The sequence below is a fragment of the Xiphophorus maculatus genome, chromosome 3 (assembly GCF_002775205.1).
Source record: "Xiphophorus maculatus strain JP 163 A chromosome 3, X_maculatus-5.0-male, whole genome shotgun sequence".
NCBI lineage: Eukaryota > Metazoa > Chordata > Actinopteri > Cyprinodontiformes > Poeciliidae > Xiphophorus > Xiphophorus maculatus.
This window is the reverse complement of record NC_036445.1, coordinates 280,411-295,739: the sequence shown is the minus strand read 5'-3', so window position 1 is coordinate 295,739 and position 15,329 is coordinate 280,411. Positions and strand designations below refer to the sequence as shown.

Below are 15,329 nucleotides of genomic sequence, written 5' to 3'. Positions count from 1 at the left end.
TACCCAGAACACGACTGCCCTGGGCCTGTTTCAAACCAGTCTAAACTGGGTTTAAACCAGTCTAAACTCCAGTCTGGAGTGGCAGGTTTCACTAATCTCCATTCTGAAACCAGTTTAAGTTACACTGGATCTGACCTGGTTCAGACTTTTAGTCCTGAACAAAGTTTCAATTTGATCAAATTCTGGAGTGTGAAGTGTGAACGCAGCCTGAGCTGCACCAGTTCAGAACCGGGTCGCTTTAAACTGGTCCAGTGAGTTTCTCAGCTCCAGTCTGGACCCGGTGGTATTCAAACTGAATGCAAACTCCTTAATGTCCGTTTCCATGACGACGGCGACTTGAGGTCACAGGTGCGGCTAATTTGTTTGTTGGGACATTTAGCTGGTCAAACTGGGACAGACGCTGCGCTCTCAAAAACAACCCGGATGACCTTTGACCTTTGCACAGTGTCTCAGCCAAGCCCGGACTGAAAAGCCAACCCACAGCATAACTCTGCCACCACTGTACCAAGCTGTGATGTTCTGGTTTTGGATGCTCCTGATGGAACCAGACCAGAACCTTGTTCAACGTCATGGTAACGGTGCGGCAGGGCGCTATTAAAGGGCCGGTGTCTGAAAACTCCCTTTGTGCTTCTGTGTGCCTTAGTCTCTTTCTTCCTTATAAGGAGAACAGGAAGCTTCGTCTCCTCTGTGAAGTGTGTGTGTGTGTGTGTGAGGGTGTGTGTGGCCTTACAAGGAGCTGATGTGAAACCAGGAAGTCATGTGATTGACCCAATTTACCCAATTTAGAAATAAACTGCCACTATTTCCTAATAATCAGCCGAAGGACCAGAACCGCCTGAGTGCCAGGTTGTCATGGCAACGCTACGGCATAGTGGCACAGCGCCACCCTCTGCAGGTGAAACCGTGGAACTACAGTTTAATAATCAACTGGAAGGAGAAAAAGTTGAACTTTAAATTATTAATGTTTAGAACAGAAGCATCAAACTGGGTCCAGTTTCTGGCTCAGAACCAATAAAAGTGGATTTTAATGACTGAACAGCTAACAGCGCTAGCTGTGCCCAGGGTTTACTACAACACTACTGGAAAGTTGAGTGGAAGGAGAAAAGGTGTAGTAGGGATAACTCCAGTGATTAAAGACCCCAGCGGTACCTGCTCTAATCATCATGGCAACAGGTGTCAGAACCGAATCATGTTTAATGGTTCTGAACCAGAACCATCAGGGTTCTGGTTCTGATGGATGAGAAGCTTCATGCCAGTTTGGTTTCAGTGGTTTTATTCAAAAACTCTCTGCGGTTACAGCGCCACCATCAGGTCAAGACAGGAATAAAAAAATAAAATTGGGTCAAAGAAGTCAAGACGACACCAGAACCTACAGGACCGCCACGTCTATTTACACAGGGAGGGGCGGGGCCAACAGGAGCAGTCCAATAGAGTCCCAGAGAGGCGTCCAATCAGAGCGCAGCACTGCAGGAGGCGCTGAGCATCATGGGTAATGGAGTCTCCCACTGGGAGGTCAGGCCGATAGAACCGGGCCACTGGAGCAGAACCGGTCCTGGTTCTGATCCGGGTCAGAACCAGGACTGGGTCAGAACCCGTGACGGTTCTGGTTCTGTTCATGATTAAAACTGGAGGATCTTCATCATCATCACCCAGACAGCTTCCCATCTGGTTACCATGGTAACAGGGCTTCCTTTTCATCTACGTCTCTGAGGCCACGCCCAGAAGGGGGAGGGGTCAACAGGTAAAGGGCGGGGCCAGGTGTGTCCTCTACTCGTCATCATCATCGTCACCTTCATCGTCTGCGTCCCTCTTCCTCTTCTCTCCCTGAGCCAGAGCATCATCATCCTCTGAGGAAGAAACCACAGCGCTCAGACGGAGAGGTTGAGCAGAACCAGAACCAGGACATCTTTACTTCAGACTCACCTCCGTCTTCCTCCTCCTCCTCATCATCTTCCTCTTCCTCCACATAGTCTCCATCATCTTCCTCATCCTGAAAGAGAAGCAGTGTTAGCGTTAGCTGCAGCGCCCCCCGCTGGTGACTGTGACGTCACAGACTCACCTGGATTCCCTCCTTCATCAGGTAGGACAGCCCCACCTCAGAACCATCCTCCTCATCTTCATCTTCATCCTCATCCTCATCCTCGTCTCCAGGCGGCCCGGCTTCATCATCCTCATCTGGGACAGAGCAGCGCGTCACACACGGAACCAGAAGCACCGGACCGAACCGGACACGGAACTCACCGTTGGACTCAGGCACCTCATTGTCGTCCGGGTCGAAGCCGTCCAGGTAGACGACCTGCGGCAGCAGGCGGAACACGGCGTCCCGGTAACCATCGGCCGCCGTCACGCCGCAGCTGTACAGGTCCAAACTCTTCAGGTTCTTCAGGTTCTGCTGCAGGGAGGCAGGCCGGGTCAGCTGGGTCCAACAGAACCGCACACACTCACAGAAGCACACATGACCCTCAAACAGAACCCGGCCAGAACTTTACTGCAAACATCCGAACCACTAAGAACCGGTCGCAGTCGCAGCCGGGTCGGAACCTACCAGCGGCTGCAGGCTGCTCAGCTCCTTGATGTGGTTGCCGCTCAGGTTCAGGTAGCTCAGGTTGGGGCATTTCTCCGCCAGCGCATCCAGACCTCCAGAGATGGAGTTATCGCTCACCTCCAGCTGAAACACACAGTCCCTGTCAGAGTCCGGGTCGGAGCGGTACCGGAACCCTCCGGAACCGGACCCACCTTCCTGAGCTTGGGCAGCGCCGGCAGCTTGGCCAACGAGCCGAGGCCGACGTTCACCATGCTGAGGACCTCCAGCGCCGAGAACTCCTCCGTCACGCCCTCCACCTCCCCGTCCGCCGAGCGGCAGCTGTCCACCACCAGCTCCCTCACCTGGGGACAGGTGGACCGGGTCAGAACCGCTGGTCGGGCCACAGCCAAGGACCGGGCCAGAACAGTCAGCAGGATCAACTAGTCCCCAACCCAAGCATCCAACATGACTGCCAGAGGCAAATTAAACCTGCTGATCAGTTTTTTCGTTTCTACAGCTCGACCAGGTTCATCTTCCTCTCATGCTGAGGGGGCTGTTAGAAGCGCTTGGATGCCATCTAGAGGTCAGAGTGTGAACTACATCTGCTGCATGGAGCCTGAAGTCAGAAATGGGCCGATAAATAATCTTAACCCTGAGCTGAATTGGTAATATATATTTATGCTGACTAATATCTTTGAGATACATTAAAATAAATAATTTGTGATAATTCTGAAAGTTAATTCTAATTTTGGTTTGAACATTTTTAGCGACACAAAGTTCAATGAGTGATACTGGTATTATTGAGGAATAATTGTAAATAAAACAGAGTAAACCAGGCTGGATCTGTCAGCTGTTCATTCATAACTAGGGGTATTTCCGTCAGTTTAACATCAGCTTCTAAAATAAATAAATATTAGTTTATACCAGAATCAGTTATAATTAAAAATATCTGACATTAACAGGTAAAATTATTCGCTCTGTGAATTCGCTCTCTGAAATCAGATTTTAGTTTTATTTTCCAATTGAATGTGTTGAAAACTGAGATAAAGCTTTAAAATCCAAACATATGTTTCTGTAGGTAAAATGACTGAAGCTTTTTTCCTCCATCCATCCGGAGCCCTGACCGCCGCTCCCTCCCGCTCGGACACCGACCACCAGCAGCTCTGAGGCGGTGAGAGGAGAAACAAGCCAGGAAACACCATCTGGGTGTCTGGGAACAAACGGTCCCAGGTTTCCCTGAACTCGGTTCATCAGCGTTAAAATCCGCCACAACCCAACTGTTCTCCGGAGGTTGGGCTGCAGCAGCATGGTGGGCGCGAACGGCGGACTAAAAAGATTCAAAAACTAAGACAAACTGCTCATGGTGGATTAAAACTGGGCCGAACTGATCCGAACACCTGGAAACACGTTTCAGCACTTTCACGACCCGAATTAAACACGAAGTCCGGGTTTATATCCAGCAAAATATCAGTTAAGGTTTTGAACATGGAGTCTGGTCTAATGCGCCATTAATGTCAACAATATCCAACTATTTAACTCTGAAGGTTACAATGAGAGTTGTTTCAGTTCGAGCTCCTAACAGCGGCCTTTAACCGAATGTAACCGGGACTGACTAAACCCATCCAGGCTGGTTTTCTCTGAACCACCGAGCCTCGGCGCCAGCACCCCGCCCGGGGAGCTTCCAGCCGCTCGGAAACGCACCGGAATCTCGGTGGTTTGCCTGTTAGCTCGCAGCTGAGCTCGGCTCACGCGAGGCGCCACTTCCACCGCACGAGAAGTGAGCGAAAGCCTCCGCACGCGGCGGAGTCCACGGAGGACCGGAGCAAGAACCGCAGCGGAGACTCGAGCCTCGCTCCGAGCTCCAGGTCCGCCGCGGCGCCGGGTTTCTAACCACTGCATCCGCGCTAACAGCGGAGGAAGCGACGCCTGTTTCCCGCGGAACCTTTCCATCATGTCGGATTGCATCCTTCGGCTGCTTGTTCTGGGAATTACAAAGTAATTAACCTGTATTTTTATCACAAACCTCTGCGGGACTCCGGTTCCTCAGCTCCAGGCTGATTCTCTTCTTCATCTCCATAATGAAGGCCGAACAAAGTGGATAAAAAGTCTAACTTAGGAACGATAAAGTAAAAGCAATTCAGTAAAACTCTCCTTCCTCAGCGGCCATTAGACGACGATTAAACCTCCATGTTCGCTGCTGCCCGACCCCCACCATCAGACCACGCCCACCAGTGTATGAATATTCATACATTCAATAAACTCATCCTCTCATTGGTTCAAAGACACGACGTTCCACGAGCCCCTCCGTCGTAAGGCACCGTGTGGATGTTTTATCAGTAACTGGTGGAAACTGTGAAGGCGGGACTTCACTACGACCAACGAGAAGGCGAGAATGAAACATTTAAACTCTGTAGGCGCGAAGTCTTTGTCCTGATAGACGCCATATTTACTGACAACAAACTTCTATTCATAAAACCCCTGGACACCATGACAACAGCACCTGGAGTTAATTTGAAACGTCTATCATCTACTCAAAGCTCCTTTAACCAGATCAGATCAGGACATTTCTTCATCTATACACCATCAAAAACATAAAACAAAGATCAAATTAAAACAGAGTAGCATGCTTCAAAACATGGGCAAAATAAGAAATAAAATGACCAGCAAAAAGACAGAAACCAGCTGAAGAAAATGGAAATTCAATCCAGTACTTTCAAAACTCTACTAATGGGATAGCTACTGATGCTAAAATACTTCCCAGTATTGTATTTCTCTTCAATCTGGGATTCCAGATCTTGGATCTGGGAATGAAACTTGGATTTGAGCCTCCAAACCACAGCAATTCGCTAATTATTACAGATCATAATGGTGTATTTTTTTCAATTTTATGTGTTAAATAATACAAAAAGTGTCAGAATGGCTAATAAATATTTAAAACTTTCATGATTTAACTTTGGGAGGCAGCCATGTTGGATACTGAAGTCAGGGCAGCACAGCAGCTTCTCAATTTCCCAGTTGGAATTTCAGCTTTCCCATTAGTTTGGAAAACAATCACAGCATGATGAGAATGGTGTGTTTGTTCGACGACCTCTAAAGGCTAAGCCTCACAGTGCACAGCCATTTTGAATTTTGAAGAATTCCAAGTGTTAAAGCTCATTGTTGCTTCTTCTGGCTTGTAGTGCTAAGATGGTTTGCACTGTGCGCATTAGTTCATGTTGAGGTATATTTTGAGTCTGTAGCACCACCTTCAGACAGGACAGCAGAATGCAGGACAGGAATGTTTATTGTAATGAGAACAGACAGCACAGAGTTATAGAAGCTTTCTGTAGAAAACACGTTAAAATGGAATAAAAAGCTGTAAAAAGAAAAAAAAAACATGGTTGAATAAACAACCTAAACAGGAAATGATGTCATCAGTTAGAAATTAATCTTTGGTAGATAATCAATAGAAATAAATAGATGAACTTTATGGTTTTTGGTTTCAGCTGATCTGAAGTCAGTCTTCCTGATTCTGATCCCAGATCTCTGCCTGGACTGACCCTTGGAGGTTGTTACCATGGAAACGAAGCCGTAGCTCTGTGTCTCTCAGAGGAACGGAGGTTGTTGGGGCGACAGTAGTCAGGTGTGTCCAGATCAGAGGGCGTGCTCTCGAGGTGGCAGCGTGTGCAGCACCTGGTCGAGCAGCTGCAGCGCCCGGTGCAGGTGCACCTCCATCCAGCAGGGGGTGTCCTTGATGCTCTGCCTCGGGTAGTCGCACCCCCAGCCTTTGACGAAGCTCAGCCTTACGATGCACAGCCTGCGCAGATCATCTACACCTGGACCTGCTGCAGAGCACACACCTGGGGGCAGAGCCAAACACACCCTTACCCACACACACACAGAAACCTGCTAAACACCCAGTTAGAGCTGCATTATTAATGAGGCGTTCAGGTGCACAGAGGTGACACTCACTGAGAGCAGGTGCGATTCCTCCCACGCTGTGGGGTCCTGGCATCGCCCCAACAACCACAGCCGCCTGCGTCTCTGCTGCTGCCTGCGCCGCCGCCGCCTGCTGCTGCATCTGCCTGTGGCACTGGCGTAGGTCAAACACCTGTGGACACCAGTGAGACAGACAGACAAGTGAGATGAGTTTGGGTTCAAGTGTTGGTTGTTGTTTAGTATGGCGTAACAGTGAAGAGAGCCAATCAGGGAGCAGGCGGAGAAACACCAGACTGCTGGTGAAAGAAAACAGGAAGTGATGAAAGTGAAACAGGAAGTGACTGGTGATGGACCTTGATGTAAGCTCCAGGGTAGATCTTGTGAACCCCGTCACCTGGCGCTCGGCCCGCCTCCCGGTCCAGGTAGTAACTCTGAACGAAGACGGAGTGGTCGCTAAGGCAACGCATCCAGACGTCCCCCTCCCCCCGACATTCGAGCTGGACGCCACGCCCGATATGGAGCCTGCAGGAAGAGACGGGTGAGTTCTGGCAAGCAGCGCTCCTGCTGGTAGCTACGACTTAAACTGGTCTGAAATGTTTTGTACTGGGATCAAGCAGTCTGATCCAAACTGGTCTGAACTGGTCTAAACTGGTCTAAACTGAACTGACTGGTTGGACCTGCTGGAAGGGCTTTAACCTGGCGCGGTGGCTGGCTGCAGTCCGGTGGACATTGCTCAGCTGTCCCAGACAGAACCGATCCCCGCCTGAAGGATCCACGTAGCCGTCCACCGTCACCAGGGGACAGCTGGACTGGACCTTGAACATCTCCCCCACCTGAATATCCAGCTCGAAGTAGGAGATGGAGCACCAGAACTCTGGACCTGCAGAACGGACACAGCGAGATGGGCAGACAGAGGACATCCATAGAGACATGTTGGTGTTCGGAATAGATTGTCTCACCTGGATGGTTGGAGACCGGCTGTGGGTACGGAGGAGTGCTGTGATGCTGCGACCCTGGAGGTACAAACATTGACTTAGCACTATCGTCCTACCCAGAACCACTCAGTAGCAGCTAGCAACCTCAGCCCTACCCAGTACCCTCCACTACCTCCCAGTAGCTCCCACTGCAACCCACTAGCTCAAAGTTTCCTCGTCCACATGGTGTCTTACAGAAGTGAGTGTTGGGTGTGTGTTGATGGTGATGATGGAACGGCGTCTGCTGAGTGTGGCTCCGCCCACTGTGCTGATGTCCTGCAGGTGTGTAGGGGGCAGGACCGTTACCTGACCAGCTGACTGCAGAGACAAAGCAGAGTGAGAGACAGGACCAGCAGCACAGGTGAGCGGCAGGACAGGTGAGCAGGTGTACCAGGTGTGGGCGTCCCACTGTACTCGGGGCTCTGCTGGGCGGGAGCCGGCGTGGCAGACTGTGGGGGGAGGGAGGGTGAGGTGCGGCCCTCTGGCTGAATGGGCGGAGCCACCTGCACGAGGGCGGGGCCTTCCGGAGCCTCGGCGGCGCCCAGAGCAGCGGGCGTCACGGACGTCCGTCCTGCAGGAGACGAAGCAGAGTGAGACGCCGGGGAGCGGGGCGAGGACGTCTCGGCAGGGTGGTGGCGGCGCTCACCTGGCGGAGACAGAGGCATGCTGGGATACATGGTGAGGGGGCGGGGCTGGGCGTACGGGTCAGAGGGGGGGGGCAGGTCCAGCTGCAGGCAGTCCTGCAGGAACTCCTCCTTGATCACCGCCTGAGGACCTGAAGGAGGACGGCTGTCAGAACCGGTTCTGATCCAGACAGCGGGGGGGCTCCGTTCTGGACCGGAACCAGTTCTGCTTCTGGTTCAGCTGTGTGTTACCTGTGCAGGCGGGCGCCGCCACCCTCTCGTAGTGGTACGGGTTCACACACACGCTGTCGTACTTGAGGTCGAAGGCGAAGCGGCAGAACTTGGCGTGCTTCAGCTCGTTCTTGTGCAGGTCGGGCCAGCGCCACAGCCGGGCGTAGATCACATGGGGGAAGCCCTTCCTGCCCGCTACCTGTGCAGGTGAGACCCACAGGTCAGAGAGCGACGGTTCGGTCCGGACAGTCGCCCCAGAAACCAAAGCTGGTCGAACAGACACTGTTGCCACGGAAACGGTGACGGCAGGACATCATGTTTGACCTCAGGCTGTTGCTGCCACTACCGACCCCGTCTGCAGGGACCTGAGGACAATGTCCATCTTTGCCATCATGTCATGTCGCAGCAGTGTGTTGCCATGTCGCAGCAGCGTGTTGCCATGTCGCAGCAGCGTGTTGCCATGTCGCAGCAGCGTGTTGCCATGTCGCAGCAGCGTGTTGCCATGTCGCAGCAGGGTGTTGCCATGTCGCAGCAGCGTGTTGCCATGTCGCAGCAGCGTGTTGCCATGTCGCAGCAGCGTGTTGCCATGTCGCAGCAGCGTGTTGCCATGTCGCAGCAGCGTGTTGCCATGTCGCAGCAGCGTGTTGCCATGTCGCAGCAGCGTGTTGCCATGTCGCAGCAGCGTGTTGCCATGTCGCAGCAGCGTGTTGCCATGTCGCAGCAGCGTGTTGCCATGTCGCAGCAGCGTGTTGCTGGTCGGAGGTGAAGGGCGGCAGGCGGCTGCAGACTAAACAAATCCTCTGGAGGGAAACTCAGTGTCTCCAGACTCCAGTATCAGAGTCGTGATTATCTGGTTCTGAACGGTCCGATTGGATCCAGGAGGCTCGCTAACCCGGCCTGGACAGGAACCAGGACCGGTTCATCCTGGATCAGGATCTTTGGAAAGTTCAGCTTGAATCAGCTGGAGATTCTTCCAGTGTGGAAACTCTGTGGTATGACACACACACACACACACACACACACACACACACACACACACACACACACACACACACACACACACACACACACACACACACACACACACACACACACACACACACACTCTCTCTCTCTCAGTCAGTCTGGCTTCACTTAGTCCCGCCCCTTTCCTGTGTTTCAGACAAAACAAGCCAGCCGCCCTTCCTCCTTCTCCTCCTCCTCCTCCAGGCTGCTGCGTCTCTAAGGATACGGGAACACCGGGCCTCTGACCAGAACCGACACCAGGAGAACCAGCAGCACGTCTGAAGCCAGGTCTCTTTAGCTGGTTCTGGTTCTGCTGGAACGTCTCCAGAACGTTTCCTTGGACGGTTCTGGACCAGACGGGGTTAATGTGATCCGTTTTGTAGGGATGGCAGTTATTGATTAATGACTTCATCAATAGTTGATTGATCTTATCGGTCCAGGCCGTTTTCTTGAAGTTTCTCTGGTATCGAGATGAAGTTCTTTTCATAACAGCAGAGCTGGACAGTAAATCAATAAGTATTTATATCGCAATCAATATCAGTAATATCAGGGTATCTACTGATCGATATCAGTAGATACCCTGATCCAGAACCGCAGAGCATTCTGGGAGATGTAGGCAGAGGGGAATTTGAATAGAATTTGGGTTTGTGGTTGAGAGAGCAGCTCGGATCAACCTGCAACATTTGGGTGAAACTTCAGGAGTTTGTTCAGTTTTTATATTTCTGAACAGAATCACGTAAAGAGCATTTTCTCTCTGCCGTTCTGAAACGGCCACGCTGCCATCTTTGTTCCTGCTTCAGGATGACCAGCAGTGCCCTCTGCTGGATGGAGGCCAAACTACAGCACTGAATGAAAGTCTAAGCATGTTATCAGTTTATCGATTAGAACCAATTTTAATCTAAAAAAACATTAATTATAAGTTGATTGTTTGTAGTTCCAGCTTGTTGGAGCTGAATCCCAGGAATCAGTGGGAGGTTCTGATCCGTTCCGGCGTCTGGAACGATCTGAGCTGCAGCTCAACGCTATTTTTCACATTCTACAGATTTTTTATTCAATCATTTAAGCTTCTTTTACACAATATTACAAGTACATAAAATGTAAACAATTAATTCAGTTCCTTTTGTAAATCATAGATCAAACGTTCTGCAGTGAACAGTTCCTTTAGGGACGATCTGGAGATTATTTACTGATTATTAATCAAGAATCAGTTAATCAATAAAGGTTCTTAACAGGAGATCATTTTACAAAATGTGAAGCTGCTAAAATTTTGAATTTTAATATTACTGTATGTACTGAGGACTAAAGGTGGAAATTAGCATTTGTAGCAAAACCTGGTTGAGTGGATAAGGTATGTTGTACTGTCCCATTTTAAGGTCATTCATTCATTCATTCATTCATTCATTCGAATATTTCTGGTTGAACAGATTTGCAGATTAAGGTTTTCTATCTGAAATGCAAAATGTTATTATTTATTGTTCAGACTGTAACTGGCCTCTTGTTCTCCAGTTAACAAAGAATCGATTATTAAATTAGTCGATGATTATTAGCAGTTAATCGCTCCACAACAGATCAGAACCTTTTCATCTGAGACCCAATTCCAGATTGGACCAGAACCAGACTTGATGCTTCCTGGAACCATCTGGTTCTGGTTCCAGAGATACTAGAGAAGTTCTGGGCCGGTTCTGGCTGTCAGGCTGCAGACCAGAACCAGCCGGTTGTCTCTACTGGGATAATGACAGTTGGACTGGGCCACACCCAGTCTGCTGCAGCCCAACATGATCATTAGCTGCAGACGGAGCACCTGGCTGAGTCAGAACCGCCTCCGGGTCACAACCAGAACCACAAAAGAGACCCGGAGGCCCAACAGAACGAACCCAGTTCATATTTAAAGGTGGACCAGCAGAGAAAGACGTGTTCTGTATCAGAGTGAGAGGTCTTACCGCTGTGAGGATCTCTAGCTGACCGTCTCCAGAACCCCCCGACCCCCTGGCTCCAACTAAAACTACCTGTCTCCTGGATCAGCCAATCAGCAACCAGCAGACATGGATGCTGATTGGCTGCAGTGGTTTCAGTCCGGTCCAATACCCTAACCCCCTAACCCTATCCCTACCCTAACCCTACCCTATCCTACCTGCAGCCGGCCGTCCAGCGTCCTCTGGATGGTGACGCACTTGCTGGGATGGACGCCGTTGGACGTGACGGCGGTGATGAGCGAGTCCAGCTCGTCCTTCTTCTCCTTCAGCTTCTTCACCAGGCTCTCGATGGCTCGCTTGGCGAAGCCCTCGTTCTCACCGCCCTGCCGGTGGCACATCAGGCTGTGGACGATGCTGAGGCAGGCGTCGGTGCTGCTGGGGGCGGGGCCGAGCACTGACATGGCCGCTCAGTAAGGGGAGGGGCGGAGCTAAGAGACAGCAGTGGAGAGAAGTGTGTTCTGTTCAGTATTATTAATAACATCTTCATCAATCCAGGTGGGTTTGCTGGAAATAATCTGGATACTACTCTAAAGGTTCCTGAAAAAACAAAGAACCGGGACCAGAGCCTTGTGGAACCCCAGACCGAATGACAACAAGAAAACCTCCGGATGCTGACGCAGACCTTCAGGAGGCTGGAGAACAGCTGCTGGACCCTACTGGTCACACGACGTATTGCACGTATATCGCAATATCAACATGTCAAATATTCATATCCCAAAGGACTGTCTGGAGCATCATAACTGTTGGCTAATATATTGCTAGAGTTCTGAAGTTGTACTTTTTATGCTAATGCAACATTAGCATGGAAGAAAAACCTGCTTTCAAATCCTGAGCGAACTGTGAATTAGGCGTGTTAGCATCTACTGGTTTGGAGCGGATCAACCAGGCAACGCAAAGTGTAACTTCATCAGAAGTTGACATGGCTGGAGCGATCAGGAAGTAGAGGTTGCTAGTTAGAATCCCCTGGTAAGGCACAGAGCCCCCAGTGGAGGGGAGGATGCCCTACATCAGAACATTTTGGAAAAATAAAAAAACTGCATCAAGCAAATGTAAAAGCTTGTTTGTGAAACGGAGGAAATTATTCTCAATTTTGCCGTTTCCATCAACCGTTTCTAATGCAGCTGGACAGAAGAAGACAGGCAGACATCGGATACGGTCTTTGCAATATTAGCTAACACGGCGCAATGAGGCTAAACAGATAAACACGCCGTCACATGATCGGTCTGTCTCTCCACAACACAGACAGGAGAGACAACGCAGGGCCACTAGGACTCCTGGGGGCCCCTGGGGGCCAGCAGGAAGCTGCTAATGACGGTATTGATCTCTGCTGATCAGAAACAGATGAGCTGAAGCTTCATCTGTGTTACATCAGTGTCTTCATTGTCCCCTTCACAGAGACTCTGGACAGACAGGAAGACACACCTGGCATCCAGAGGAACCAAATCTGATCCTGTGATGTCATCAATTAGTGACCTCATCAGTCTGATCAACAGTTATTGATTGTAGCTCCAAAGTGACAACTCTGGCACGGCTTCCTTAAGACGGGCTCTTTATTAAATGCGGTGAAAACTCGTGTCCGCCTGCCACTTCGGAGGTCAACCATTAATTTGTGGTTGTTCACTCTGGACAGCGACAGGACATGAGGCTGCTACACATAGCTCTGGCACCAGCTTCTGCTTCTTCTATGGTTATTTAAGTCTCGCACATGTACACAAATCTCACGATAACGTTTGACAAAAAATAATTTGACACGAATTAAAATACAATCATTAACACAAATCTTAAAACGTGAACCAAACAACTTAAAATACATTATTTTATCTTTTAGAAATAAACATACATTTTTTCATGACTTTAATCATTTTAGTGACACTTACAATGATGACCTGATGTCTCCCTGACACCTGAGGTTACAGTGGAGACAGAGACAGTCTGCACAGACAGAGACAGTCTGGACCGACAGAGACAGTCTGGACAGAGACAGAGACAGTCTGGACAGACAGAGACAGTCTGCACAGACAGAGACAGTCTGGACAGCGAGAGATACAGTCTGGACAGACAGAGACAGTCTGGACAGACAGAGAGACAGTCTGGACCGACAGAGACAGTCTGGACCGACAGAGAGACAGTCTGGACAGCGAGAGATACAGTCTGGACAGACAGAGACAGTCTGGACAGCGAGAGATACAGTCTGGACAGCGAGAGAGACAGTCTGGACAGACAGAGACAGTCTGGACAGCGAGAGATACAGTCTGGACAGACAGAGACAGTCTGGACAGACAGAGAGACAGTCTGGACCGACAGAGACAGTCTGGACCGACAGAGAGACAGTCTGGACAGCGAGAGATACAGTCTGGACAGACAGAGACAGTCTGGACAGACAGAGAGACAGTCTGGACCGACAGAGACAGTCTGGACCGACAGAGAGACAGTCTGGACAGCGAGAGATACAGTCTGGACAGACAGAGACAGTCTGGACAGCGAGAGATACAGTCTGGACAGACAGAGACAGTCTGGACAGCGAGAGATACAGTCTGGACAGCGAGAGAGACAGTCTGGACAGACAGAGAGACAGTCTGGACCGACAGAGACAGTCTGGACCGACAGAGACAGTCTGGACAGAGACAGAGACAGTCTGCACAGACAGAGACAGTCTGGACAGCGAGAGAGACAGTCTGGACCGACAGAGACAGTCTGGACAGACAGAGACAGTCTGGACCGACAGAGAGACAGTCTGGACCGACAGAGAGACAGTCTGGACAGCGAGAGAGACATGGGTAACAAGACATTCATCCAGTCATCAACAGCTGTCCCCCAGCCCCTCCAGCCCTCAGCGGGCTCCTCCAGCGCCACTCACCGGGACTCGGCTCGCTCCTCCGGGCTGCGCTGAGCTGCGTGTGTCTCCGTGTGATGCTGCAGACCGTCTGTCTGGGAGGGGGCGGGGGGTGGCGGCTGTGTCACGCTCCCCCGACAGCCAGACATAACAGGAAGTGTGCTGACCTCCGAGTTTTAGGAAAATAAGAGTCCAAACATGGACTGGTTCTGATCCCAGCGTCCTCAGACCGGAAGTTAAGCTGTTTCATTGACAGTAACGAGCGCTAGCAGCGCGTGCTCTCTGGATCAGGGAGGGAAATAAAATCAATAAACAGGATTTTAGTCACGTAGCTGATCAACAGCAAACAACTTCCTCCAGCTTGTGACGTCACGCCGATATAAAATCAAGCAATTCGCATTAAAAAAGTAATGAAATCCCGCGCTGTTCCAGAGCCTCTTATTTTGAAAGTACGAACAACCAAAGTTTGCTCTGAGAGACGGGTGCACGCGCGTGAGGTTGCCCATGGTTACGTGGTGTCCGCGGGGCACGGTGCGGTCAGAGCACAGCGCCATCCGGTGGCAGAGATGGGAACAGCAGCAGTTTGTGATGAAACGTGATTCAGATCAGATTCCTGGTTTCCTCTGGAACCGGAAGAGGTTCGGTAGAATCATGGCTCAGCTTTCTGGAACAACAAACACAAAGTCATTATTTCGGAATTATTTTTAAACTACGGAGACTTTACAGATAAATATAACTATCTAAGGTCTGTAAAGCCTTCTACGGAGCCCTGTAGGGGACATGGGAAACATTTTCTTTTGCGTTCCCTTGTAATAAGCTTACTGCAATATTTGCTGGTCTATTTTGTATACAGTCACAAATGTCAATTTAGAATTTCAAATGTATGCACATTTAAAGAAACCCAGTGGTTATTAACTCTTTGGTGCAAAAACCGGACAGAAAATGGATTCATTCACTGCATGTTTATGTCTGTTAGTGAAGGTTGGGATGGAAACGGCCCTTTAAGCGTTCAGACCAACCAGACACTGAACTGTCAGATGATTTATTACCCGCGATAATAACTCAGAAATAGTCCAGATGGTTTGGATGTATTTTTTCTTCTTTCCTACTTATGGAAAGTTTCTGTTTATGTCAGAGGTTTGTGGTTCATTTCTATCCTAAAGAAAAAGATATAAAACTTCAGATATTTCATAATGAGATATTAACATCTAAGGAAAAACCTGATGAAAGCCTCATATTATAGCAGAA

At 50.0% G+C, this 15,329-nt stretch overlaps 2 protein-coding genes across 5 annotated transcripts; both read right to left on the bottom strand.

Moving 5' to 3' along the window:
* Positions 1–1,256: 1,256 nt before the first annotated feature.
* LOC102224031 (acidic leucine-rich nuclear phosphoprotein 32 family member E-like) lies at positions 1,257–4,754 on the bottom strand. 3 transcript variants are annotated; one of them, XM_014475169.2, is made up of 7 exons: positions 4,548–4,754; positions 2,737–2,886; positions 2,546–2,668; positions 2,242–2,392; positions 2,060–2,175; positions 1,924–1,990; positions 1,257–1,847 (listed from the first exon to the last, which is right to left on the bottom strand). In XM_014475169.2, the coding sequence occupies exons 1-7, from the start codon at positions 4,599–4,601 to the stop codon at positions 1,768–1,770; spliced, it is 741 nt and encodes a 246-aa protein (XP_014330655.1). In that variant the 5' UTR covers positions 4,602–4,754; the 3' UTR covers positions 1,257–1,767. The 3 variants fall into 3 exon arrangements, with proteins under 3 accessions (XP_014330655.1, XP_023186483.1, XP_014330654.1); XM_023330715.1 differs by having other exon boundaries at positions 2,242–2,389; XM_014475168.2 differs by having other exon boundaries at positions 2,060–2,392.
* A 1,035-nt stretch (positions 4,755–5,789) lies between these two features.
* On the bottom strand, positions 5,790–14,588 carry LOC102225323 (mothers against decapentaplegic homolog 4-like). Of its 2 annotated transcripts, none has more exons than XM_023330712.1 (11): positions 14,106–14,586; positions 11,407–11,676; positions 8,292–8,469; positions 8,063–8,191; positions 7,808–7,987; positions 7,612–7,734; positions 7,402–7,455; positions 7,139–7,322; positions 6,796–6,964; positions 6,476–6,614; positions 5,790–6,363 (listed from the first exon to the last, which is right to left on the bottom strand). In XM_023330712.1, the coding sequence occupies exons 2-11, from the start codon at positions 11,647–11,649 to the stop codon at positions 6,158–6,160; spliced, it is 1,605 nt and encodes a 534-aa protein (XP_023186480.1). In that variant the 5' UTR covers positions 11,650–11,676; positions 14,106–14,586; the 3' UTR covers positions 5,790–6,157. The 2 variants fall into 2 exon arrangements, with proteins under 2 accessions (XP_023186480.1, XP_023186481.1); XM_023330713.1 differs by having other exon boundaries at positions 6,231–6,386; positions 14,106–14,588.
* Positions 14,589–15,329: the final 741 nt, after the last annotated feature.

Coding starts and splice junctions, on each gene's coding strand:
- LOC102224031 (XM_014475168.2), bottom strand. CDS start 4,601: ATGGAGATGAAGAAGAGAATCAGCCTGGAGCTGAGGAACCGGAGTCCC. Junction 2,887..4,547: donor GGAACCGGAGTCCCGCAGAG/GTTTGTGATAAA, acceptor ACCTGTCCCCAG/GTGAGGGAGCTGGTGGTGGA. Junction 1,991..2,059: donor TGATGAAGGAGGGAATCCAG/GTGAGTCTGTGA, acceptor CTTCTCTTTCAG/GATGAGGAAGATGATGGAGA.
- LOC102225323 (XM_023330712.1), bottom strand. CDS start 11,649: ATGTCAGTGCTCGGCCCCGCCCCCAGCAGCACCGACGCCTGCCTCAGC. Junction 8,470..11,406: donor CGCTGGACGGCCGGCTGCAG/GTAGGATAGGGT, acceptor TCACCTGCACAG/GTAGCGGGCAGGAAGGGCTT. Junction 7,988..8,062: donor CATGCCTCTGTCTCCGCCAG/GTGAGCGCCGCC, acceptor CGTCTCCTGCAG/GACGGACGTCCGTGACGCCC.